Below are 25,156 nucleotides of genomic sequence, written 5' to 3' on the forward strand. Positions count from 1 at the left end.
GTGGTAAATTGCAATATTCCTCCTTCTTGTTTCGAGTCTCTGACTATTGTGTCCCTGGCTAATACATGCTTGAACTTCACGGGTATGATTCCGGGAAGGATGTCGTTGCCAACGCACTTTAGTAGGAACTCAATGGAAAGCAATGTGTTTGATTTTTTGGAAATGAGCCGTCATCTTCCAACTGAAACTAAGCAGCACTGTAGTCTATCTCAAAGCTGTGCGCAGGGCTGTAATGCAGCGCCCAATATCCATCCCAGATCTTCTTCGTCAGAGGCCCAACTTTACCCGTTCCATTGACGGGCTGGTCGTCAAGTTTGGTAATCGGCATGATGCCCCCAGCCGTCGTACACATCAGTATTTCATCCGCCTGGTAGGCCAGTTCGACAGGAACAACCTCTTTACGGATAGGAATCTTGTTTGCCTCAGCAACTTCAAGAACGCTCTTTCTCGTCACACCCTCAAGGACGCCACGATCAGGTGTAAAAAGAGTACCGTCTTTGATGAGGCAGATGTTAAACCCAGAGCCTTCCGTAAGGTTCGAGTCGCCGTCAGTCAAGAAGGGATAGGTAGCGCCTCGGTCAGAAGCCTCGAAGAGACCTCGCACCAAGTCACCCCACTGGAGATTTTTGACGGTGGGATCGATGGCACCCGGAGGAACCCTGCGGACAGTTCGTGCGATAACTGCAGAGCCCCCGTGAGGCTGGTCTTCAGGATCCATGCACCAAACGTAAGGCTGAATGAACATGTACAGATTGTTGTTCAATAGATCCTCCGGCTTCGCACCTCGGACACCCTTCAGGCCACGGGTCACAATGAGCTCCACAAAGGCGTCGCGAATGCCACTCTTAGCTACCATGTCAATCAGGATCTTCTTGACCTCCTCGCGGGGCAGGGGAAGTCGGAGACGCAACTTGGTGCAGCTGGCCTCCAAACGGCTGAGGTGGTCGTCTAGGCGGAAAAAGCGACCATCCCAAACAGAGGGAACGTCGTAGGTCAAGTCGCTGTGCATAAAGCCTTGATCCATAAGCGGAATTCGTGCCTCTGCGAGTGGAACGAGTTGTCCCTCTACCCATGCGATGCCTTTGGCAAACGGGTTGGTGGAAGTGGACTTCTCCAGGACTGCTTGTCGCTGCTGGTATGCAGTAAAGACCTTGTCCATCGTGGCCATTTTGGATTATCGTCGTTCAGCCTGTGGCGGAGGGCGAAAGAGAATGAAAGATTGACCGGCAGCGGATTGGTGAAGGGAGGTCGAGATGAACGACGAAAACGGAAAACAAGATGATTGGTAGTTGATGATTGATGATTGCTTATTGTTCTTGAGTTTCGTCTGTTGACCTTGAAATCTAATTGAACGCAGATGCTGTGATCTCTTAACTATCATGGCCCAGGTTATGACTGTGGCTGCAGTGACGCATCGCGAGGCAGTCTGTTGGATGCGGAGGCCCGTTCCCCACAGCCGTGCAACACAGCAAATATTTCCCGAAATAGAGAGGCCGTCTCGCTGTAAAGGCCTCCATTCGGATCCTTGAGGCTGAATCTCACCTGGTGACAAGTCAACAAGGGTCTTCTAATCAGTGTAGATATTTCCTGAAACGGAGAAAGCGCGATTTTGCCACGTCTTCGTCGCAATCCACGTCTGCATCTCAACGTGCGGGGCTCTCCATTGTAAAGGCCAATAACACTAGTTGCTAGACGTTGCGTAATGATAATAATGCAGTACGGAAAATATTGGGCTGTGATTGCATTGTAGTGACATTTCTGCTTGAAGGCAAAGGACCATTTGCCTCCAAGGTACCTAGTTGTACCTAGTTGAGCCAAGCGTCCGTCACACCTTGAAGGCCCTTTGCCAACCAATCATCACCAAGTTTTGCGGTTGAGTCAAAACCGTGATCCCCAGGCCGAATTGCCAAATGCGTACGAGATGATGGGTCTACTGTCTTCAAACGTGCCACGAATTTCCTTGTTCCCTCAACTGGTACTGCGGAGTCCTCTTCACCATGCAAGATGAAGCATTGCGGGAGTATGGGGTGGTTTGTGCGACCCTTCCTGGTCAACAGTCGGAGAGGAAATAATTCGTCTTCTGTGCCCAAGAACTCGAGAAACCTTCCATTTTGCACAATTGCCATGGCCAAGTCGAGTCGCGTTGGGGGATCAGCTGCTGTCAAAAGCTTCTTGCTCCCAGACAATGGAGAAGTCAGAAACTCGTGAATGACCTCATCCGGGAAGTTTGGAACGCCGACGATTGGTTTGGTAAATTGCCTGGTGTAATGCGGCGATTCAAGATCAATCATGGGATACGCCAAGATCATACCACGGGGACTAGCGAAACCGAGGAGAACTGATTGCAGGGCAAGATACCCCCCTGATAACGGCATAAAGACAATGATGTCAGTTCAGTCGCTGTTTCTGGGCAAGAGGCGTCGACTCACCGGCGCTTTCGCCCACAACCAGCAATTGATCCAGATCAAGCTTGATGTTGCTCAACCCGACGCATGCTAACGATTGCTCGACACCGTTGCTGAGCCATGACCAAAAGCTTTTCAGGTCTTGCAATATTTCAACTCCTTTGGCTTCTGGGAGCAAACGATAGTTGGGACTGATAATCACGGCATCGTGAAGTTCAGCGTAGTCCAAAATCCACTTGGTGAACCAAGCGGGGAAAAGGCTCGAGCCTGTGACCTATAAGACCATCAGCCTTCATCGGAATTCCCGGTACAATTGGAGCCTAATATGAGTGACTGAACATACAAGAAACCCTCCGTGAATTCGTACAATCACAGGCTTTGGGCCTTGAGGCTTCATCGTCTTCGGAAGGAGTATATCAAACCCTATATCAATACCGTCGGACTTATAGTGACTGCGATAAATACGAAACGGGTCGAACTTTGACGGCGGATCGGATAGAAGAGCATTTACTAGCTCATCGAACTTAAGTTGACGCCCTTTGGTAGGGCTCGTCGCAACATTTGGCGAACCCATGACTGACGCGAGTACACGAGCATGAGCAGCAGAGTGCATGATTTTCAAGTCTCGAATATTTGAAGTGCAGTTTTAAGTCTGAAAGAAATGCTCAAGTGTGGGCGCGGGATGATGTCGTCTTTTGAAGAGATCAAGCTATCTGGGCCACTGAATTGCCTTTTTTGACTTAGGTTGCATGGAAAAGACAGGGTCGGAGCTCTGAAGATCGAATCACACCGGCCCGAAGCAAGCTGCAAGAGCCGGTAGGTGGTAATTCCCCACGTTTTGATATTGGTGCTTTCCATGAAAACTTGATTTGATTGCCAAACGACCTTTTTGCCCATGAACAGTCTTACTTGAAAGGTTTTGACAACGACAGGCGTTACCGATTGCCGGCCCTAGCCAGGTATCTTACGGCTTCACTCAGTAGTTCTGGAAGCAATAATCTTGTAAATCTCCGTTTCGACCTTGTCTGAACATTCAAGAACATAAGGATCTGGTGATCATCACTCTGGTTAGCGCTGCATTTTGGTGATGGCAAGACCAAAACGTTGGGTACTGCTCGTGCTTACCCCCGTAAGGTGCAATCTGTGTTGCAATAATCCCGCCAAGCTTGTTCTTGCGGTCTGCAAACCAATAGAGATTTGCGAGGCCCTCCCAGGAGGCGGCTCCTGCAGGCCTTCCCGTCGATGACGGTTGGTGGCTGATTGAGAAGGAAAGACCCCAGCCTTCAGTATGATCCTCTGGCATTGCAGTCAACGGGGTGGGCCTTGCCAGTGTTGGCTTTGACACCGGGATGAATTTGTTAGAATAGCGAGGCTTGTCAGAAATCTGATCGGTGAACATTTCTAAGCGACGTCAGAACTTAGATTATCGAAAGAGCTAAGAAATAATTCAGGTTGCATACCGTCTATTGTTTCGGACCTCAGCAGTTGCGCCTTCGTCCTAGCATCTTGGCCATCATTCAGGAGCAGTGCGATGATACCTGGGCCAAAGTCAACACGAAGTTTCCCAAAAATATCCTATTCTCATGACGATTTCGGAACTAGAGACTTACGGGAGAACTCTGCTGGCTTGCCAAAGCATCCATGCCCCCCAGCGCAAAATAGGTTGTCCTTTTCCTCCTGTGTTTTCACGACCAGGGGCTTTCTGTAGATGTGATCTATCTCGTAAAATCCACCGTCAACGTCTCTCTGATGCATATGAGCCAATCGTGATTTGGACTCTTCCGAAGGTTGAAACGTGATGCTGGTGATGTCGAGAGGTCCGAAAATGTTCTCCTGAAAGTACGTTTCTAGGGACACTCCTGTAGCACGCTCGACAATAATGCCCGCCCAGTCCATTGATGTCCCATACTGAAATGTTTCACCCGGCTGGTTCACCAGAGGGCGGTTGATGACATCAAATCTGTCACAGGAGAAATCATCCAGACCGACCGGACGTGCTACCTCGGCGAGTTTGTCATCTTCAAAGGCGTAGCCAAATCCAGCTGCGAAGCATGTATATCAGCAAGCAAATCGAACCGGTTTGAAGCTTGGATGTGATACCCGTGTGGTTCAGAAGCATTCTGAAGGTGATGCGACTTTCCTTCGGAACATAGTGGAAGTCTCCTTCGGCTGTCCTCTGGAGCACCTGCACATGACGTAGTTCCGGTGCCAACTCTTCGAGCTGGTCTGCGTCGTCCAGCTTGAGCAAGCCTCGCTCAACGCATTGCATACAAGCTATGGAAGTTACCAACTTTGTAAATGATAAGAGCCAAAACGTGGTGTCCAACGTCATTGGCTGGGTTGTCGACAAGCCCTTCTTCCCGGATGCATGCTGAAATATCGGAAGGCTATCTTGTGCAAATGCACAATACACAATCCCCGGAAGTTTCGGGGTTTCCCCCGTGGTGTACTGGTCAATCAGATCGCGCAGACCCTGTGCTGAAGCTGCAGTTATGGTGGGCATCTTGGTCAATGTGTCTCGCGTTACGTGGGTTGAAGCTAGGCGGCAAATGTCCCCTATCAATGTTTCGTTTTTACACAAAAGCTGGCACGTTTATTTGTTCAACATCAAGCTGTCTATGGTTCTGAGGAGCATAGACGATGGCAGGTATTGATAATTTGGGTGGTGCGCAGCCGAGGAGGGTGGGGTTGCAAGCATTGTAAATATTTCCCGTTGCGGACATATTAAGCCCATCACTGAGCATGTCTGTCCTGGACCCAGCAGATTGTGGATAGACGACAGCGGCAGTGCGGCAGAGCTACTTTTGAGGAGCGGCCGTCCGGTATTTCAGCTAGGGATGCATCTTGAAATCTACGGCTTACGAGAAAACGAAGGAACAAACGGAACCGTCTCATTTCATCTTTGACAAATCCACACAATGGCAGAGTACAGATGGCTGCCAGGTCCAGTCGGCGAGATGCTTCGCTCCTCATCCCTTGCTACCACGGCCACGATACCTCTACATGGTCACCTAGTTGTCACGACCGGTCATGTCGGCGTCAACCTCTCAACAGGAGAACTAGTCAATTCCAGCATTCGGGATGAGTTTAATGCCGTATGCGACTGTCTTGATGCAGCTCTACGCGACGCTGGAGTCGAACTTGGCCTGGGGGGAGCGCACAAAATTGTTGCGTATTTTATTCGTGCGGAAGATGAGGGCAAACTGCTGGAGGTCTTCCGGGAAAGGTACCCGGGTCATTCGCCAACGTGGACGTCGGTAGTGGTTGCAGCTTTGGTTGTCCCGGGCATGCACGTCGAGGTTCAAGCGGAAGCTGTCCGCCATGTCCGAGACACTTTCTGACATGAGCTTTGTGGCATTTGGGGAAGATAGCAAATCGTGTTTCTGCCAATAAATCTACATAAACCCAATACTATCTTTTCCCTGAAATTTCACTGCCGGTCAGGCATGTTTCTGTAAGCATTGTTCGGATCCGCCAGTTCTTCCTCGACAGTTGGGAGCTTCTTGACCACCTTTGCGGGGCCCCCCATAGCAACAGAGTATGGTGGAATGCTCTTTGTCACGATTGATCCTGCTCCAATAGTGCTTCCCTGCCCAATAGTGACCCCCGGCAGGATGATTGTACCCCCGCCAATCCACGCATCATCCTCTATGTAGACGGGATCGCCAAACTCGACAAACTTAATCCGAGAAAGGACACTGGTCTCGTGCCCTGCGCTGTAGATGCTCACGTTTGGACCCAGTTGAACACGGTTACCAATGATCACCAGGCTGGTATCAAGGATGGTGCAGCTAAGTCAGTATTAGAACAGTTCAGGTCTGATCTTGGAGGAAGTTGTCTTACTTGAAGTTGATAAAGCAATTCTCGCCAATGACCACGTTGCATCCGTAATCTGGTATGAAAGGTGGCTCGATAAAAGTTCCCGGGCCCACCTTTCCCAAAATGTCCTTGAGCATTTCTTGTTGTGTGGCCATCAACTCGTCATAAGGCTTCGAGTTCGGATCCAGATTGTTATACTTGTGAAGTAGACATCTCGCGCGGTGACGTCCTGCGAGCAGGGGGGGATGCAATGGATTGTACCTATCATCGTTAACATTTCAAGGACCTCTGTTTGGTCATGTTGCATTCTCACAGCATTCCAGAAATCATGCGCTCGTACTCCTCGCACCAGGGAGTGCCCTTCAGCTGCTTGGCGAGCTGAATGATCTCGCTGTTCTTCGTTGTTCTTGCCATGGCAACTTACTGGTCCTCGGTTACTTTCGTCCCTTCTAAAATTGGCTGCTTGATTTGACATCGATATGTCATAACGAACAGGAACTACTTTATACATGGGGTTATTTCAACTTTTCCTGAAGAGGACAAAAGGACATTTCCGAATCTGGAAATATTTGACCGCAACATTTTACCCCGCTATGCTATCAGACCAACCAGGGACACACCCTGCTCAGACGCACACAGGTGTGAAAGGTCTATTCTTGTCGACGTTTGGTTGACGACGATGGCTAGTTGGACTCACTGCGTGCTATCCTTTGTCCGGATCAGTCCAAAGTAGTTGCTCAACAATAACTTCGGTCTCTGCGTGTACATGTAGCAAGGATAACGTTTGGGGTCTATCGTGCTGAGCTCCAAAAACTTGTCTCCGCAACGCAGTCACAATGTGTATTCGAGAATCCCTGTCTCACGCTTAACATAGAGATCCTGGGTAGGCGAAAGACGTGTGAGAAACCTGATAGCAGAGACAAGATATCAGCCACTATCGGCATGTAGAAGCTCCCCGTGATGGACCCCCACCAAAGATAGCGGGTTGCATGGTAGCTAGCATCCGTGCGGTGCCGTTCAAGATAGGAAAGCTCGGCAAACTAGGATCTTTGCGGGGAAGCGGCTTGGAAATCTGGGGAAGGCCCTGAATCAATTATGAGCCATGAATGTAGATCTACGACGCATTCTTTGGACGTGCAAGGAGATTCGGACGGGCGGAAACATGGTTCTAGTTGTATCTCTCTCCATGCTGACGAGACCTAGTGACACTGCAAGCAAACGAATCGAGCGACATGCCAGCCATGATTGGGACGTTGGTGCAGGAAATGGATTGACTGGATCTTAGTGTATTGAGAAATGTGTAGGTGTAGACGGCATTCAGCCTGTAGCTGAAGACGGGGAGGGAGGGGTAGTGCACGTACCTTTGTCCGGCTGAATTTCTAAGATCTTGATAAGACGTGGACGTGAGCAGCGCACCGCAGCTTTCCATATAAAGTTCTTGGAGTCAGACCACGGAATTCAGATTCCTTACAACCCTCTATCAACATACGATAATCATCCCAGAGTCTGGGGAAGTGCTTTTCTCGACCGATCTTTGTGCAACTATCGTCCCACCAAACCGTTCATTGGACTGACTATGACCGGCGAATATCCAAATGACGGCAAAATAGCCGAGCCAAAAGCTGTCGGAAGCGATGGGCAATCAGTTATCCTTGGAGAGCTTCATGGTATGGACGATGATGCCATTCTGCGAGCACAAGGACATGCCCCGGCATTGAAGAGGACATTCAATACTCTTGGAACCCTTGGTTTAGGCTTCAGGTGAGTTGAATATGCTGTTGAAACCTTGCAGGGTTTGCTGAAAACTAAAGCATGGAGGAAGAAGCATGCTAACGTTGTGACGTCTTTAGTATCACAAACTCGTGGTTGTCATATGCGAGTTGCTTTGGGCAGAGCATGGTATATGGTGGCCCGCAAGCAACGGTATTTGGCCTGATTGTGGCCTGCTTTGTGCAATGGATTGTAGCCGCTGGCATGGCTGAAGAAGCCTCTGCTTTTCCATCTTCGGGAGGTATGCATTGGAATCGCTAAAAGAGCGAAATGTGCCATGGTCATTGACAAATAGTTACAGGCCAATACCACTTCACATCTATCTTGGCCCCGAAGAAACACAAGAAGTTTGCGGCCTTCTCGGTTGGGTTGCTCAGCATCGTCGGATGGTGGGTCATCACTTGTTCCGGGTTGTCCAATAACGTTCAGTCGATCATGGGCATGGTTCAATTTGTGAATCCCAGCTTTGAACCCCAACGCTGGCAGTTTTATCTCGTGTACCTTGCACTTTTAGTTGTCACTCGTAAGTTCCGTCTCACTCCACCCATCGGCAGGCGCTTCCCACCAACTCCTGAATGCTAACTTGAGTCTCCCAAGTCGTGCCGATTTTCACCATCCCCCAGCGCCATATTGGGAAGTGGACAACGCTCTGTTTAGTTCTGTCAATCCTCGGATTCTTCATTGTCACCATTGTCATCCTGACAATGTGCAAGTCATTTCAGCCTGCCAGTCAGATCATCAAATTCGACGGTGCCAGTGGATGGCCGAATGGGATGGCTTGGTTCATGAGCATCGGCAACGCCATGTACGCCTTTGCGAGCCTAGATGCCGTAATCCACATTGCGGAGGAGATGCATCATCCCGGGAAAGAGATTCCTCGTGTCATGTGAGTATTACAATGCAAAGGCATCGTGTCACTTAACGGCAGCTAATGCGTTTGCCTAGCAACTTGACTCTAATGATCGGCTTGGTAACATCAGTGCCTTTCATCATCGCGATGATGTTCGTTATCAAAGATGTTGAGGCTGTGCGGGGTGCAATTCTGCCTAGTCTTGAAGCGTTTTATCAAGCCACAGGAAGCAAGACTGCAGCATTAGGCTTGCAAATAGTGTTGACTATTCTGTTTTACAGTAAGTCCAGTCCCTCTAGATCTGACATGCAGATACACTGATGATACTGTTCAGCGTGCATGCCAAGTCAGTGGATCACATGCGGACGCCTGACATGGGCTTTTGCTAGAGACGTAAGTGCTGAGCACAGATATCTCCAAACAAAGGACGGAGACTGACTCTTTCATCAGAACGGACTTCCGAGGTCAAACTACTGGACTGAGATCCACTCATACTATCAGTTCCCTGTACGAACCACTCTTCTCTCGGCAGCCTTCTGTGCGATCTATGGATTGCTATATGTTGCGAGTACCCAAGCGTTCAACTCCATCATCGTCTCTGCAGTCCTCGCAGTAAACATCTCCTACGTTGTACCGCAAGCTATCTGCCTCGTTCAAGGCCGAGGGAAGACCCTTGCCAATCGTTCATTCGATCTTGGAATCTGGGGGTACTTTTGCAATGCGTTTTCTCCTGTTTGGATAACTGTCATCGGTATCGTTATCTGTTTCCCAAATATCCTACCTGTGACGGCTGCTTCAATGAATTAGTAAGTTCCGTTCCCATGACTTGATCATTTCGGTCTGGAACGTTTCCACTAACACGTAATTTAGCGTATGTGTGACTTTGGGGGCAATTGGCTGTCTCATCATAGGGACATGGTGCTGTATTAGGAAGCAGTTTCAAGGGCCTTCTATCGACTGGGCCATGCTCAACGACCAGAACGCTATTGACTAAGGGAATGAAACGGCATGTCTACGTTGTCATGACACACCTCAGGATATCGAATAGATAGTACCAGTACTTAGCAGATTTCAATATTGCGGTTATCAATAACGCACTGCGATTCATGGCTTCTGTGAGCCCGTGTTATGAAGGTTGCTTCCCTCGATTGAAAATTGCAGTGCCCTATGGTTTCAAGATTAGTACTTGTCTTCGCCTCCGACGTTCCTCACGATTGTTGTATTAACCTGGTATGTGGAAATGGCTGCTGCACTACATCTCCATCCCCAGGACGAAGATTTCAGACGAGGGAGGCTGAGGAAGAGGTAGCGAAATTTCAATCCAATTCCTGTGAGAGACTTTCTAATGTACAAGCGCGCCTTACTCTTCCCATTTGCCCTTGTCAGAGGCGAGATTGACCAAGCCTCCCCTTGGGTCTGAGTTCCGTGGCAATCGTTTGAGCATTCATGATACCCTGTTCAAGTGCACCGTCAATAGAGGCTCGCCAGCCATGAGCCCAATCACCACTGGCAAAGAAGATATCTCCATGTCTGCTCTGAAGCTCATCCTGAAATTTGGACATGTATCCAGGCCTCCACCATGCCGGACCCCCTTTAGAGTATGGATCGGTACACCAATTGTGGAATATCTGAGCATCATTAACATCTGTGGAATCGTATCAAGATAATCAAAGTGACTTACCATTCTCTGAACATTCATCGGATGGAGCTGCTCAAAGGCGTCGACGGCTGCCTTTGGGCTTTCCTCCGGTACAAACGCTCCTTTCTCGTCCTTCCCGAAACCGACAAGATGGACATTCCCATTAGGAAGTACACCATCGCCGTAGCCGTACATCAGAGTGCCAGGAAAGCGCATGCCGTTCCAACCTTCGAGCTCAGGGTTGCTTACATCGACGTGTATCTTCGACATCTGGTTAACATGTCCCAGCTCAATGGCTTCGCGGCGAGTCGTTGAGAGCGGGGGTAGGAACTGGACATCCTTCAGAACGTTAAGTGGAATGGTGCAAACCACCTTGCGAGCCCTGAACGTTTGCCCCGAAAGACCACGGACCTGAACACCATCCGATCGTTGGATGATGGAGCTGATAGGGAACGAGAAGATGTAATCGAGTCCATAGTCAACGGCTTCCCCGAATATTCGCTTAGCGAGGGCTGTTTGTCCTTGTCTCAACTTGTATCGAAGCCATATATCACCGAAGTTTTTGGAGTCGTGCGTCATAAGAGCGTGAGATCGTGCCATATCCCAGAAGCTGCTGTTCTCCATGTCACCGCCCGAGATGTGCAAGAGCAACGATACAAGAAGTCCTCTTTCTTCGGCGCTGAGCTGGTCCTTGATTTGCACGTATCGGTCCTGACAAGACATCTGGTCCCATTTCTCGATGGTTGATCGATCCACAACGATGTTATTCAGCTGTGCGTGGGGCAAAGGGCAGATTGTGCGACAATGTTGACCATCGACGTTCACGAAAAGATCCCAGGCTCGAGATGTCATGGTGCCGGCTTCTTCGTGGGTTGTTCTTCTCGGCTTCGCACCTAAATAGTCCGATAACATGAGTTTCAACGAAGCGGGTGTGATGATTGCAATGGTAAAATACCTTGAATGTTGATGGTATAGTATCCATCACTTTTATCCGCAATGCCAGTTTCCATGAGATCACGATCCATGTTGTATCTTGTCATCTCTCTGAGCAGGTACCCCATGTGGTGGGTGACCCAAGTGCCTCCCATTTCGTAGAGAAATCCTGTTCGACGATGTAAGCAGAAGCGTTAGATGCACACGTAAGTGTCATACAACGTACCATCTTTTTTTACTGTATAGGTTCGTCCCCCAATACGGTCTCGAGCTTCAAGCAGCAACACGGAGTGGCCTGGCACTAGTGTATCAGTAACTGGGACAGCAAGAGTCTTGAACAGGTCCAAGATCCTACCTTTGGTTGAAAGATCTCGCGCGGCTGCAAGGCCAGCATATCCCGCGCCAATCACAATGGTGTCATACAAGCGGTTGGGAGTCGATTCCAATCGTCTAGGACGTTGAACAACTGCATCACTTTCGAGGCCTTTCGAAACCGAGACAGACTTGGGAGTCCATTCGTACCCATCGTTGGTCTTCTTCTCAGGCGTCATGTCGTAAAAGTGTAAACTGAACTATGCAACGAATGGTAACATGCCCCAGGTCTAGTGCCCGATCCACAGCAGTTAAGAAGGTTGATCCGTTTCGACAGAAGATATCAGATAATTCCATCTTTGGCCCAATGCCGTGTTACCGATGTGCACTCCAGCTATGCCTTGGAGAGTCCTGTTCTTTGGGTGCATCCAACCCACTGTTAGTTTCAGGACGTGGCCATTCAGCGACTTTTGGAGAAAGTTTGCGGGGTTGTTGGCATTATTTCCTATTTAGGAAATATTTCGTACTCCCTGGACCGGGTCCGAGCTCCGGTCCTCCCCGCAGCAGGTGGGAACATCTACCTAACAAGGATAGGAAATTGGTTGACTTGCCAGAAGAGGCGGAGTTAGTCCACTCAAGAGTGATCGGTCGTAAGGTCGGCGATGATAATTGCAGCAGAAATGCATCGTCATCAATACGTTGATTGTAAATAAGAACAAGCGACAAACATCAGACATCTTCCCCTGTTCATCTTCATCAAACCTTCATATCCGATACTTCACGATACATTAGCAACCCAATTGCTGTTCGTGTGTCGTCTCGTTATCATTCCCAGATTCAACCATGGTAGACTTTAAGGGATTGAGCCTTGAAGGCAAAGTTGCCATCGTCACTGGAGCTTCTAGGTATGGGCTGGAATCTCACTGCTAGTATCATGACAACGCGGTTTGCTAATCGTAAAATAACAACAGAGGGCTTGGTGCAGGCATTGCCGAACTCCTTGGAAAGCGCGGGGCCAATGTGGTTGTCAACTACGTGTCCGAGGGCAGCCGTGAGCGTGCGGAGAAAGTTGTGAAGACGATCGAGGCCAACGGTACCAAGGCCGCACTCTGTCAGGCAGATGTCAGCAAGCTTGCCGACATTCCTAAGATCGTTGATAGCGCCTTGAGCATCAGTCCTACCGGGAAGATTGATATTCTTATCCACAAGTACGCCTTCTCCGTGGGGTGAACATGGCTTGATGCTGACAATCGCACTCCAGTGCCGCCCAAGGCAATGAAGCCAATCTTGTGGACACCACACCTGAATTCTATGAGAGGCATTTCGATACAAATGTGAAGGGCCCAATCTTTTTGACCAAAGCCGTTGAGCCACATCTCCCAAAGGGTGGACGTATCGTCTTCATCTCGTCCGCAGGCGCTCGCCTGGGTGTCGCAGGACAAACGGTATACGCCGCCACCAAGGCGGCCAACGAGGCCCTAACTCGGACTTGGGCGAAGGAATTGGGGCAATCTCATGGGATCACAGTCAACAGTGTCAACCCAGGTCCAATCGCAACAGGTGAGTCACTACACAAAGACACGTTTCACGTATGTACATGTATACGGGATCCCCGCTAATCCTAGGCCAAATGTCTAGACCAATGGTTCCAGAGTGATGAGCAATTTTTGAAGGATATGCAGCCCTTGATTGAATCTACTCCGGCGGCTGCTCGAGTTGGCGAGGTTGATGACATTGCTCCTTTGGTAGCTTTCCTGTGCTCCGACGACGCTCGTTGGACCACCGGCTCTACCTTGTCGGCAAATGGAGGGTTGTACAACTAGAATTAGTAGAACAAGGATCTTTTTATGACGTATGACGTTTGGATATATGTCTCGCATCCCCTTTAGTAAAGTAAAGCATGATTCCAGATCCAGCCGCAAGAATTCTCGCATCAATCGATAGTGGACAAGGGATGTTGAACTAAAATGATGTCCTGACCCTTGTAAGATAGGCTGATAGTGAGATGGGACGCAGATCCCGGCCTCTGGACTGGAGCGGAATATATAACCCGCAGGGCGGAAGAGGGCCCGGCACCGGAGTCTGCCCACCAGTCTCCAATTACCCCGCGTTAGTTCGCTATTTTTGATGGGTCGGGAAGGCATAGATCCCGATAAGACATCACAATGGCCCCAATACGGCAACTGTCGCCTGTTCGGAACAGAACCTGGGTCCTGTGAACTCTCCAAACTCGACGCTCACATTGTCTGCTTATGTTCTTCACGTCGACCGTTTCATCACTGCAATATTTCTGAACATGCCGCAATCAGCAACGAAGCCGTCACGAGGATTCAGATTCGTCGGGGGGCCCAGCCGTAAACGCAAGCCAAACTCTACCCCTTACCGTCATAACCGAGCCCGTCGCAACTTGAACGACCATTCTCGAGATCATCCAGAATTCCCTGATGTCACGAACGGCGATCTGCATTCTGCAGATAGTTTTAATGCCCAGGCAGAGGGGCAGTCGCAGGAATGCATTACTGTAAGACCGGAGGATGAATCTGGTTCTCGGACGCCACAGCCCATGAATATAAACGAAGCAGCGTCTTCGGAGCCATCAGGGCTTTCTGGTACCACTCTACCTCCAACTACGCCTCTGTCATCACAGATGCCTGGAATTGACGCGACCTTGCCCATGCAAGCCCTGCCAGTGTCGAATGTTGATCCTTTCTGGGGAGCCAACGGGCAGTTCACGGGCTACGAATTCGACTCCATGGAATTTTCTTCACTGTTGACACCATTCCTGGAGACCCTAGATGGCCTTGCTGGAGTCGATGACTTTTCCTCCTGTAGTCCATCAGGCACTGACGCCTCCGAGAATCTCGAATCACAAAGAGATGACCAGATGCAAGGTATCTCAAGCCAAGTTGACCCCGGCATGATCTCGGTGCACCGAGCATCGAGGACCATCGAATCGCCGAAGGTCCCTTCACCAAACGAGGTGACTAGTTCACTCGATGACCTTTTGCTTCAGTGTATTTATACCTATCACGATTAATGCTACATAGCTGACCAACCAGGTAGACGACCAAGAGTTCTGCGTACTCCCACTGACATCTGATTTTGACGCCAACCCTTTTAGATGCGGGTCCTTGAAGTGGAAGAAATCCGATATTCTCCTCCACTCTATTCTCGCATTATCCTATCGGCATATCAATAGGGTCACAGGGAAGTGTGGAAGAGAAGCTAGCCAGCACAAAACGACTGCTTTAAAAATGCTTGAAGAGAGGCAAAGGAGTGGACATACTCAGACTGCTGAGAATGGTCTTCTTGAAGCGGTCCTCATTTTATTCACTCTCAATGTACGTTTTGCCGAATACGGCGTTTCCCAAATCATCAACTGACCGTCCAAAGTGCTCTTTATCCGCGTATGGCTCGTGGACGTCGCAGCTTCACGCTGCACATCGGGTTCTCACAACATTTGATAAGTCTGGAGGACAACGAACGCCTAGAGTAGAGGCTCAGATTTCAATGCTCATTTGGTAAATCATGATCTCTGTTACAAGTGTGAGCAGGTGCTAATACTTACCTCAGGTGGGACGTGACTTTAGCTCTGACAACACGAAAGGGGTGCGTCCTACCTCACACATATCATTCCAATCTTCACTATCAGACTCCCGATAATGAAAAGGCATTCTACAACGTATCTGGCTGTCCTGAAGAGCTATTCGGATACATGACACGTCTAGCAATGTACGCAAGAGAATTCGAGCTCGCCACCACGATGACATGCGTTACGTTTGATACAGGTCCTGTCCTGTCGGTGGAGCAAGCTATCAAAGACTGGAGGGCACCGGCATATTCGGACTGCATTGATTTCGAAACTTTGGAGAACGATGGCTCCCAAAACGTGGATCAGCAGGAGATTGAAGAAGCATTGAACTACAAGCAAGATTTACACCACTGCGCCGAAGCGTGGAGATATGCTCTGCTTCTTTACATTGAGAGAGTATTCAAATGGGACCGGAAATCTACTTCCCTTCCAGTTTTAGGTTTGCTGGCCCGAAAAGCTCTCAACCATGTGAGCTCGTGCCGGCGTGGCACCATGCTGCAAAAGCAACTCCTGCTCCCAACATTCTTGGCAGGGTGTGAAACAACGAATCTGGAGCTGAGAGAACAGGCGAAGCAGTATTGCGAGTGGTGGAATGATAAGACAAGGTATGACATGTTCTTGACAGCTGCCTCTTTGCTCGAGGAAGTATGGGCAAAATATGGAACCGGAAGTTGGTGGGGGTCTATCATGGACGAGAAGTGTCAGCCAGGGGCACATGGATACACGCAAAATCAGTATCTTCTAGGATAATATGCAATATCATGGGCTATTTCAAGGATTTTGCTTGTGGGTTATTCAGATTACAATGGCAGGTTTAGGAATGCAGAGGTCTCTTGGTTGGGCTTTCTTAATATTTGTCTCTGGATACCCATTCAGATTAGTTCTCAGTTCCTGCTAGAGCAAATCCAGTTCAAACTACGTCAAAGTCAATAGTACCCCAGCCTTCGAAGGTGCAAGACCAATGACCCACCTCCTCCATCGGAACTGCTTGTAGACAACTACCAGGCAAGATGACTTGACCTGGGCTGAACTCGACATCATACTTAGAAAGCTTGTTGACTAGCCAAGCAACAGCTGAGATGGGGTTACCAAGTACGTTCCGGGTGTTTCCAGTCATAACCTCTCGATCATTGAAACGAAGAATCCCTCGAGTGTTGCTCAAGGTGAGGTCGGTAAGCCGCCGCGGGGTGCCACCGAGAATCACAGCTCCAGTGGAGCCATTGTCTGCTAGAGTATCCGCCAAGCCGATGGCCCAATTCTTTACCCTCGAGTCAATGATTTCGATGGCGGGTATGGCGTAGTCTATGGCGTTGATGACATCGGCCACAGTAACATTCGGCCCCTTCAGATGACCCTTCAGCACAAAGGCTGGCTCGAGCTCCACAAAAGGCTTGATGTAATCCTTTCGCGGTAATGTTGTGCCTTCGTAGATGAATGTGCTCGCAAGAAGAAAACCATAGTCTGGCTGATCGAGTCCGAAGGCATCTTGCATGACTTTCGCAATGTTTCCTAGCTTGTACCCCACAAGACGGTCGCCGTACTTGCTGACCGCATTCTTGACGGTCACTCTTTGGACTTCAAAGGCGCTGTCAGGATCGAGGCTTCCCCAGGTCTTGGCAGGCGGGTCGATGGGCTCTCGGCTTATACGAGCAGCTCTAAGAGCTTCTGAAATTTGTTGAAGTTCGGATTCTTGCATTATTTTATTGGTGAAAAGGTAAAGCTTCTTGGAAGAGGCCGCGATCAAAAGTCAAGGGCGTAGGATAGTGACACGATATTTGATAAGAGAGGCGCTTTGATGCTTTCTATTATCTCATGGTATTGAGAGTAACAATGTCCTCAAGCTATATAAGTCTCGTAAACATTTGAACATGCACAAAGCTCAAGGATTCTTCTGCGCGCCGGATACCTTTTCTGATAAGCCGACTGAAGACCGATGGTTGATGCCCGGAACGACAGGAGCAGCTCGGGATCTACGTTGACCATCGGCGAGGTTCGTACCTTATCTGGAACGCAACATGGCAACCCGAAACTTGAAAATAACTGACGAATGAATTCAATCCCGTTGTCATAGTCTTATCTTTTGGTCCGAGCCTCCCGTTGAAATTGAACCCCCTGTAGTCGGGCGCCCGATTCTACCGTACCCTAGCTCCCGCTCCCGATCCCTGCAAGAACGCATCCGAGACTCACTACCTACGGAGACTCAACCGACTCGCTTCGGCTTCACCCATCGTACAGCATTGCACTTTAAAGCCATAGCCGCCACATACTGAATTCTTTGGTGCCTTTGCCAACTTTGCCTACCAAGAAGTGTGTCATAGTGTCGCCCGTTTTGGCGCCTCTACCCCAGATAGTCGCCTCTGGCTGTCCGGTGTCTCGGCTTTGTGCAGACGTGATGTCAAGCAGCTGATTGGTCCCGAGCCGGAAGGGGCCCTCACCTTCTAGTTTGAAATCCGCGTAATGGATCAAGAAATCAGGGCGGAACCTTACTGGATGAACCATGTGATCGACCGCTCAAGCTGTCAGCTGAACCTATCCCATCTCGGGTTAGAGGTCGGGGGCCTGATTACCATCCGACCCTTACGAACCGATGAAGGCGACCGGGATTGTTGCAAAGTCTTTGGATAGGCTAGTCCTGCTGTTTTCAGTGCGTATACGCGACGCCGATGTTGCAATGATAATTAACGGTGGTTTGGCCTCTACATGTATTTTGGGAAGTCTTAAACATTGACTTGTCCGCGAAACTTTCCAATCATCGTCGCACTTTCAACCCACTACTACACATATCTTACTTTTCCATTGGTATCAGTTTACAGCCACCTGAACCTCATTAGTGCCAAACAACTTCGGAAGCACACACCATGAGCGGAGCCCTGGCCGACTCTGAGTCGAAGCTGTCCGCAAAGATGACTGAGCTGAAGAAGGAGAGCGGTGCGAGTGAAGTGGGAAGCGGCGAGATTATCCACAATCCCGAACATCTGCAACGCCATCTCACTCCACGCCAAGTCCAATTCGTGGCAATCGGTGGCTCGATCGGAACAGCCCTCTTCGTTAGCATCGGGTATGGTCTGATGCGTGGAGCAGGCAGCCTGTTGGTAGCATTTGCTTTGCAAGCCTGCGTAATTGCCCAAGTCAACAGCTCGTTGGCGGAGATGACTGTCTTCATGCCAATCAGTGCATCTTTTATCCACCACGCCAGGACCTGGGTTGACGATGCCTGGGGCTTTATGGTCGGCTGGAATTTCTTTCTCTTTGAGGCGCTGCTCATCCCGTTTGAGATTACGGCTTTGGATATGGTGTTGACCTTTTGGCGAGACGATATCCCCTCCGCTGCAGTCATCACGACATGCATCGTCCTCTACGCGTAGGGTTCCAGTTTTCATGGTCAACTTCGGTGATGCTGACGATAAGGCCTTCAGAGCATGCAACGTGCTCGTTGTCAAGTACTTTGGCGAAACAGAGTTCTGGCTGGCTGGGGGAAAGCTCCTGCTTATCTGCATCCTCTTCTTTTTCACCTTCATCACGATGGTGGGAGGCAACCCGCAACATGACGCCTATGGTTTCCGTAATTGGTCCAAGCCGGTATATCTCCATTTTATCTGTTTCTGTGTATCACATCCAATGCCCTGATAAGTACTGATCAAATTGCAAGTCTCCCTTCGTTGAGTATATCGACACAGGCAACCTCGGTCGATTTCATGGTTTCCTTGCCGCATTATGGCAAGCAGCCTTCACAATCGTCGGTCCTGAGTATTTGGCCACTGTTGCTGGTGAAGCCCAAAATCCTCGGAAGACCATGAAGTCTGCGTTCAAATCCGTTTACTGGCGCTTTGGCATCTTCTTCATAGGCGGCGCACTGTGCGTTGGTATCGCCCTGCCGGCTAATGACCCTACTCTGCTCCGGGTGCTTAGCAACGGCGAGACGGGGACCGGTGCTGCTTCGCCGTTTGTCATTGCCATGAAGAACATGAACATTGGGGTTCTTCCACATATCGTTAACGCTTTGCTTCTGACAAGCATCTACTCTGCCGGAAACGCTTACGTCTACTGCTCATCCCGCAGTCTCTACGGCTTGGCCATCAACGGACATGCGCCGAAGTTCTTGACCAAGTGCACCAAGCAAGGTGTTCCTGTCTATTGCCTTTTAGTTTCGGTCGCTTTCGCCTGTCTTTCTTACTTGAAACTGGGAAGCGGTTCCGTTACTGTTTTGACCTGGTAAGCATGCACGTTGACTAATTCCACTGTTCGGGGTCTAAGCCATGATTGGGGTGAATTCAATGCTAATCGGCACTCCAATAGGCTGACGAACCTAATTACTGGTGGAACCCTGGTAACATACATCGTCATCTGCGTCAACTACCTCTTCTTCTATCGAGCCCTTCAAGCCCAGAACTTCAACAGATCGGATCTCCCGTACGTTGGGTACTTGCAACCGTATGGCACATGGATTGCCTTGGTGTGGCTCATTGCTGTCGAGCTTTTCTACGGTTACGCCATATTTCTCAAAGGCCGATGGGACACTGGATCATTTTTCAGCAGCTATACTATGGCCATTCTTGCGGTTCTTCTCTTTGGTGGATGGAAGGTCTTCAATCGCACACGGTTCATCAGGCCTGAGCATGCTGATCTAGTCGGAATTCGACCTGCAGTTGATGAACACGAAGCGTCCATGATTGACAAAGAGGGAGCGGGCTTGCGCAGACGCATGGCACAGTTGCTCAATGCTCGCTTTAGATTTCACCGAGATTCGCGACGCTCGGTCTAGCTCATCGGCACGCAGGCTTGCGCTCAGGCGTGCACTTGCGAAGTCGCTCAATGATGGGCTATCGATCTAGCGCTTTATTTTAGTAGAATCGGCCCGTCAATATCATGCAACTATGCGGTCTATGTGTGTTCTTATGCAAAACTCTAGTATGGTCTCAACGGTTCAGCGGTAGCCTGTCCGAACGCCCACTGCTAGCAGCTCCGTTGATAGCTTCTGCGAGCGACATAACGACGAAAATCAAAGTTCTAACGGGTCAAGAATCCCAATGCAAAGTTCTCGAATTATGAATCAAGGTGTGACTGGCCCCGTTTGGGAACATGGAAAGTGATTGTAGGTTCATCCGGTCGAGCCGGCGTTGTGGGGCCTGTCCAGCCGGCGTATCCCCGCGCCGGAGGCTGACAATATCCGGGTGTTCGGAGAAAACCCCCGCTGTCCTGCGCTTACTTTGTCGCCAGGGCTCGTGGTCCCTGAAAGTGAAATGCATGCTCTGTGACGAACTCTCAAGGATATGTCATGGCGCCGGCAGTTATTTGCGGGGTGTAGCTCTTGGATGCTGCCATCATGACAAGGTTTCTAGCTATCTTCCGCATCCCCTCTTTCAACTTTGAAGTATTTCGTAGTAATCTCCATGGTGTCTCACTAAGGAGCGACGGAGGGTCGGGGATGACAGCACCGACACACGCAAGGAAGAAGACGACAGCTGTTGGGTCCCGGCGGCATCCCACACTTCAACTCCTGCCAAGATTTCCGGGACTCCCGACGGCACCGAGAACATTATTCCCGAGCGACTTCGTCAATCTATCTCAACAAAAGCACGCGATCAAACACTCGTATTCCAACTGCAAACGCTGCCGCAGCAATTGCGGACCTGGGATCTCGTTTCACGAACGATCGAAGTGGAGTTATCCATGGATTGCTAAACTGCACTAGGGAAGGATCATCACTGAACCGGTCCCCTGCAGAAGCTCTCGCCGCAAGGTGGCATTGACGCGGCTGCAGAGGCTGTTTGCGTCTGACTGCCACTTGTCCGGGACTGGCCTGATGGCCGTTTGAGCTGGCGATGGTGTCAGAAGTGGCTTGTTCATCGTTCAACCTTAATTCAGCTAATGTGACACGACGCGAGCCTCGGAAGCTCCAGGAAAGCTACGACGACGGCAGTTGACCTTTTCGACATTGTCTGAACTTCAGCAAGCAATGTCCGCGGCCGCATTCGTTCCCTCTCTTGGACCCCGGGAGCCCTCTCGGAGACCGCAACTCTCGCACCCGAGGTTGGCATTAGGTTTCTGCAAGGCGAACGTCACCAACAGCTGTTCGCCTGAGGCTCATCACAGAGCTGCCCACCTGTGACATGTGCAAGCGCCCAACATGTCAGACGTCGGTTTCCGTGGTGAACATCGGATACCACTCATACCAGTCGCCAACCTTTCGACGCGCTTCTCTCTCAGTCTCAGCCACCTGTGCGGGGAAGGGTTCAGCTGCGGCAAAGGAGGGTCGATCCGCCGTCTTTGGTTAGCTCCAGAACTCAATAGTGGCGCTGTTTGGCGCATTCGGATCCAGGGGTCTGTGGCGGAATCCTCCTCTCTGAGCTCCTCTCCGCGACCCCCAAGGACCCCCAACGCCCCCTTCTTTTGCCCTCTGGCACGTCAGAAAACAAGCTACGTGGCAGGGGCCCGAGAGTGCCCAGACTTTAACGCGTTTGTTTCCCTGCCTTTGCCTACCAAAGAGCCGTGCCGACATCCGGGGCTGTGTCTACGGGGTGGGCCGTGAACCCTGACGCGGTCATCCCGATTGGACCGAGACGAGGATAACGCGCGGACGTTCTGAGTCGAGACTTTCATCAGCCTCTCTCCACAATGGCGGCGGTGTAAAAATATCTCGACGATTGGGTAATCTGTAGCATCACAAGCTTCGGATCGACCCATTCTTGGAGGCTCAACACTAGCTTAGAACTTATTTAAGGGATACAGCTTCCCCGCATATCATTATGCTTCCTTATCACTCAGATCTTCGGACTTTGATACCAATAAACAAACACAGTCTTTTCTTTCCTCACAAGTAAAACATCATGAGCTACTACGGCAACAACAACCAGGGCGGCGGTTACGGCCACCAGGGCGGAGGCTACGGCGGTCCCGGCGGCCCTCAGGGCGGCTACGGAGGCCACAACCAAGGCCCCGGCGGTGAGGCCAACTCTTACTACAATGAGCAACAAGGCCAGCAACATCAGCAACAAGGGTTCGGATATGGCCAGGGCCCCAACCACCAGCAGAACAACTTCTCTTCCCCACCTCCTTACCAGAACCAGGGAGGCTACAACGAGCACAACCGCAACGACGGACCTGGAGGCTACGGCGGCCCAGGCGGCCAGCAGGGCGAGGACGGCGAGCGTGGTCTCACCGGTGCCCTTGCCGGAGGTGCTGCCGGTGCTTTCGGTGGTCACAAGGTTGGTGGCAACTTCGGCCACAGCAAGACCAGCACCTTCATCGGTGCCGTAGCTGGTGCCTTTGCCGGCCACAAGCTCCAGGACGGTGTTTCTGACTGGAAGCACGAGCGCGACGACAAGAAGGAGGAGGAGAAGCGCAGAGAGGAAGAGGAGAAGCGTAGACACGAGGAGGAGGAGAGACGCAGGAGAGAGGACAATCACCGCCCCGAGGAGCACCACCACCACGAGCGCCGTGGCTCTGGTGACCGCCCCCGTGGCGGTAACTTCGCCGGCGGCTTCACCGGCTCTTCCCGCGATATCCGCATCGATGCTCACGGTGACTACAACCTCCGTGCCTCCTGCAAGCGCCGCGACGGCGGATGGCAAGAGAGCTGCATCAGCCTGAACCGCTACCTGGAGAACGACCAAGGTAGCTTCCGCTGGACTTCCGGCGGCGGCGGTGGCGGTGGTGAGCAGAACTACACCGTCCAGCAGGGAGACACTCTTCGCAATATTGGCGACCGCTTCGGCGCCAGCTGGGAGGAGATCGCGAGACACAACAACATTGCCAACCCTGACCAGATCTGGCCCGGCCAGAACCTCCGCATTCCGGGACGCGGCGGCGGCGGTGGTGGCGGCAATTTCGGTGCCTCGGCCCGGGATGTCCGCCTCGTCGACGGCGGACAGCGTCTGGAGGCGGAGCTGTCCCGTCACGGACAGTGGGTCCGCGCCTCCATCAACCTGGATGAGAAGATTGGAAACAATGACGGCACCCTGCATTACGTCTAAGGGTGGTCGAACTATCACGGCCGAAAACAAAAAAGCGATGTTGAACCGGTTTGATTTTTAGCGACACCGGAATAGTAGATGATAAGGATTGAACTATTAGATAGCCTCAATGCAAACGACTTTTGATCATTACTATGCGGCCATGATACTTCAGGCACCTGACTGAATTCACCGATGTCTACTTTTGAATGATGTTACAAGTTTGGTGAAATACCGCCCGTCACGATCATTTTTATCGTCAAATAATCCTCCACCCCGTACTTGCTGCCTTCACGCCCCATGCCGGAATGCTTGACGCCTCCGAATCTGGGAAATCATCAGTTCTCACTCTGCGTATACTCATCCGGCCGGTGTGGGTCACTTACGGAGCGGAAGCATCGGAGATGACTCCGGTATTGATGGCAACCATGCCGAATTCTAGCTGTTCCGACACGCGATGCGATCGTCCCAGGTCATTTGTGATGAGGTATGATGCCAATCCTACCTCGGATTTGTTGGCCCTCTCGATAACCTCTCTCTCAGTCTTGAACTTGGTCAACGCCGCCACCGGACCAAATGTCTCCTCTTGTGTGACTTTCATGGAGTCGTCGACGTCTCCCAAGATCGTTAACTCATGAAAGTTCTTACCCACGGAAGGAAGACGTTTTCCTCCAATGAGGACCTTTGCATTTTTGCTGACGGCATCCTTGATGTGCTCCTCAACCTTCGACACGCCGTTCGTGAGGGGTCCGTGAGTGACCGATGCATCCGTGCCATGGCCGACCTTGAACTTGCTGACTTCTTCAACTAGTCTTTGAGAAAACCTATCATATATGCCTTCCTGAACGAAAATCCGGTTGGCGCAAACGCAGGTCTGACCTGTGACCTTGAACTTAGAGACGAGAACGCTGGAGATAGCAACCTCGAGGTCTGCGTCGTCGAAAACGATGAAAGGTGCATTACCGCCCAGCTCCAAGCTCAGCTTCTTCAGAGTGTCGCTTGATTGCTTCATCAACAACTTGCCTACTCGAGTCGACCCGGTAAAAGAAATCTTCTTCACAGTATCTGACTGGCACAGAGCGAGACCGAGCTGGGGTGTGTTCTCCAACGCCGTCACAACGTTGAGAACACCAGGAGGAACACCAGCGCGCTCAGCCAAGACGGCGAGGGCATTGGAAGAAAACGGCGTGAGTCCATCTGACTTCATGACAACCGTGCACCCGGCTGCAAGAGCGGCGGCGACCTTTCGGGCACCCATGGCGAGAGGGAAGTTCCAGGGGACAATCAACCCACATACACCGACAGGCTCCTTGATAACGCGGGTCCTGTAGTTCGGGTTGCTGTGGGGAATGATATCCCCGTAGATCCGAGAAGCTTCTTCGCTGAACCACTCGAAGAAGCTGGCTGCGAATAGAGACTCGCCCTCGGCATCACCCTTTGCCTTGCCGTTCTCGGCGGTGTTGATCTTGCCGAGATCCTCCTTGTTCTCAACCAGAAGCTCAAAGATGCGCTTGATAATGCGACCACGTTGTCGGCCTGAAGTTGCCCTCCAGGCCGGAAAGGCCTTGGCAGCGGCCTCAATAGCCTTGTTCAGGTCGTCCGTGTTGGACTCGGGGCATGTTCCGATAAGCTCCTCTGTTGCCGGATTGGTGACTTGAAAGGTCTTGTTTGTTGTTGATGAGACCCATTGTCCGTTGATGTAGGACTTCTCGACAAAGAGGCTGGGGTCCTTCAGAGAAGACGCCAGGGAGGGTGGCATTGTGTAGGAAATGAGATGGGATGAGACGGAAACAATAGGGCAATGAGAATTTGACGCCTTGTGTAGAAGGAATATGAGTCTGTTTCGGTATCGTACTGGCAATACTTGTTCAGGCTTGTTTTATG

The 25,156-nt window shown here is 50.8% G+C and overlaps 11 protein-coding genes across 11 annotated transcripts; 5 read left to right on the forward strand and 6 right to left on the reverse strand.

Annotated features, from left to right (window-relative positions):
* Positions 1-187: 187 nt before the first annotated feature.
* ilvE-1 (putative branched-chain-amino-acid aminotransferase) lies at positions 188-1,168 on the reverse strand (the record flags this gene model as incomplete). Its single annotated transcript, XM_032037242.1, has 1 exon — positions 188-1,168. The coding sequence occupies one exon, from the start codon at positions 1,166-1,168 to the stop codon at positions 188-190; it is 981 nt and encodes a 326-aa protein (XP_031883869.1).
* Positions 1,169-3,377: 2,209 nt separating this feature from the next.
* On the reverse strand, positions 3,378-4,674 carry lovD-1 (Acyltransferase LovD; the record flags this gene model as incomplete). The annotated part of the gene is made up of 5 exons (XM_066153551.1): positions 3,378-3,430; positions 3,531-3,806; positions 3,866-3,943; positions 4,016-4,447; positions 4,506-4,674. 5 exons carry the CDS (start codon positions 4,672-4,674, stop codon positions 3,378-3,380), a joined length of 1,008 nt encoding a protein of 335 aa, XP_066006928.1.
* Positions 4,675-5,835: 1,161 nt separating this feature from the next.
* CGGC5_v016654 (putative acetyltransferase) lies at positions 5,836-6,638 on the reverse strand (the record flags this gene model as incomplete). Its single annotated transcript, XM_032037245.1, has 3 exons — positions 5,836-6,196; positions 6,249-6,485; positions 6,538-6,638. 3 exons carry the CDS (start codon positions 6,636-6,638, stop codon positions 5,836-5,838), a joined length of 699 nt encoding a protein of 232 aa, XP_031883870.1.
* Positions 6,639-7,800: 1,162 nt separating this feature from the next.
* On the forward strand, positions 7,801-9,838 carry HNM1-7 (Choline transport protein; the record flags this gene model as incomplete). The annotated part of the gene is made up of 8 exons (XM_032037246.1): positions 7,801-7,985; positions 8,075-8,235; positions 8,296-8,517; positions 8,592-8,880; positions 8,940-9,124; positions 9,179-9,237; positions 9,295-9,650; positions 9,715-9,838. 8 exons carry the CDS (start codon positions 7,801-7,803, stop codon positions 9,836-9,838), a joined length of 1,581 nt encoding a protein of 526 aa, XP_031883860.1.
* A 388-nt stretch (positions 9,839-10,226) lies between these two features.
* On the reverse strand, positions 10,227-11,967 carry maoN-1 (Monoamine oxidase N; the record flags this gene model as incomplete). The annotated part of the gene is made up of 5 exons (XM_032037247.1): positions 10,227-10,472; positions 10,526-11,376; positions 11,439-11,585; positions 11,643-11,711; positions 11,772-11,967. 5 exons carry the CDS (start codon positions 11,965-11,967, stop codon positions 10,227-10,229), a joined length of 1,509 nt encoding a protein of 502 aa, XP_031883859.1.
* A 604-nt stretch (positions 11,968-12,571) lies between these two features.
* On the forward strand, positions 12,572-13,551 carry lxr4-2 (L-xylo-3-hexulose reductase; the record flags this gene model as incomplete). Its single annotated transcript, XM_032037248.1, has 4 exons — positions 12,572-12,633; positions 12,700-12,936; positions 12,990-13,288; positions 13,367-13,551. The coding sequence occupies 4 exons, from the start codon at positions 12,572-12,574 to the stop codon at positions 13,549-13,551; spliced, it is 783 nt and encodes a 260-aa protein (XP_031883873.1).
* An 824-nt stretch (positions 13,552-14,375) lies between these two features.
* Positions 14,376-16,070, forward strand: CGGC5_v016658 (uncharacterized protein; the record flags this gene model as incomplete). The annotated part of the gene is made up of 4 exons (XM_032037249.1): positions 14,376-14,742; positions 14,792-15,069; positions 15,122-15,249; positions 15,302-16,070. The coding sequence occupies 4 exons, from the start codon at positions 14,376-14,378 to the stop codon at positions 16,068-16,070; spliced, it is 1,542 nt and encodes a 513-aa protein (XP_031883872.1).
* A 160-nt stretch (positions 16,071-16,230) lies between these two features.
* Positions 16,231-17,016, reverse strand: hpcG (2-oxo-hept-4-ene-1,7-dioate hydratase; the record flags this gene model as incomplete). Its single annotated transcript, XM_032037250.1, has 1 exon — positions 16,231-17,016. One exon carries the CDS (start codon positions 17,014-17,016, stop codon positions 16,231-16,233), a length of 786 nt encoding a protein of 261 aa, XP_031883797.1.
* Positions 17,017-18,178: 1,162 nt separating this feature from the next.
* On the forward strand, positions 18,179-20,082 carry AGP2-2 (General amino acid permease AGP2; the record flags this gene model as incomplete). The annotated part of the gene is made up of 4 exons (XM_032037251.1): positions 18,179-18,681; positions 18,737-18,899; positions 18,970-19,532; positions 19,617-20,082. 4 exons carry the CDS (start codon positions 18,179-18,181, stop codon positions 20,080-20,082), a joined length of 1,695 nt encoding a protein of 564 aa, XP_031883763.1.
* Positions 20,083-22,147: 2,065 nt separating this feature from the next.
* CGGC5_v016661 (Uncharacterized protein) lies at positions 22,148-23,293 on the forward strand (the record flags this gene model as incomplete). The annotated part of the gene is made up of 1 exon (XM_032037253.1): positions 22,148-23,293. The coding sequence occupies one exon, from the start codon at positions 22,148-22,150 to the stop codon at positions 23,291-23,293; it is 1,146 nt and encodes a 381-aa protein (XP_031883854.1).
* Positions 23,294-23,654: 361 nt separating this feature from the next.
* davD-3 (Glutarate-semialdehyde dehydrogenase DavD) lies at positions 23,655-25,031 on the reverse strand (the record flags this gene model as incomplete). Its single annotated transcript, XM_032037254.2, has 1 exon — positions 23,655-25,031. One exon carries the CDS (start codon positions 25,029-25,031, stop codon positions 23,655-23,657), a length of 1,377 nt encoding a protein of 458 aa, XP_031883855.2.
* Between the last annotated feature and the right edge of the window lie 125 nt (positions 25,032-25,156).

Source organism: Colletotrichum fructicola (genome assembly GCF_000319635.2).
Source record: "Colletotrichum fructicola Nara gc5 chromosome Unknown KSG_Nara_v1_contig11, whole genome shotgun sequence".
Classification (NCBI taxonomy): domain Eukaryota; kingdom Fungi; phylum Ascomycota; class Sordariomycetes; order Glomerellales; family Glomerellaceae; genus Colletotrichum; species Colletotrichum fructicola.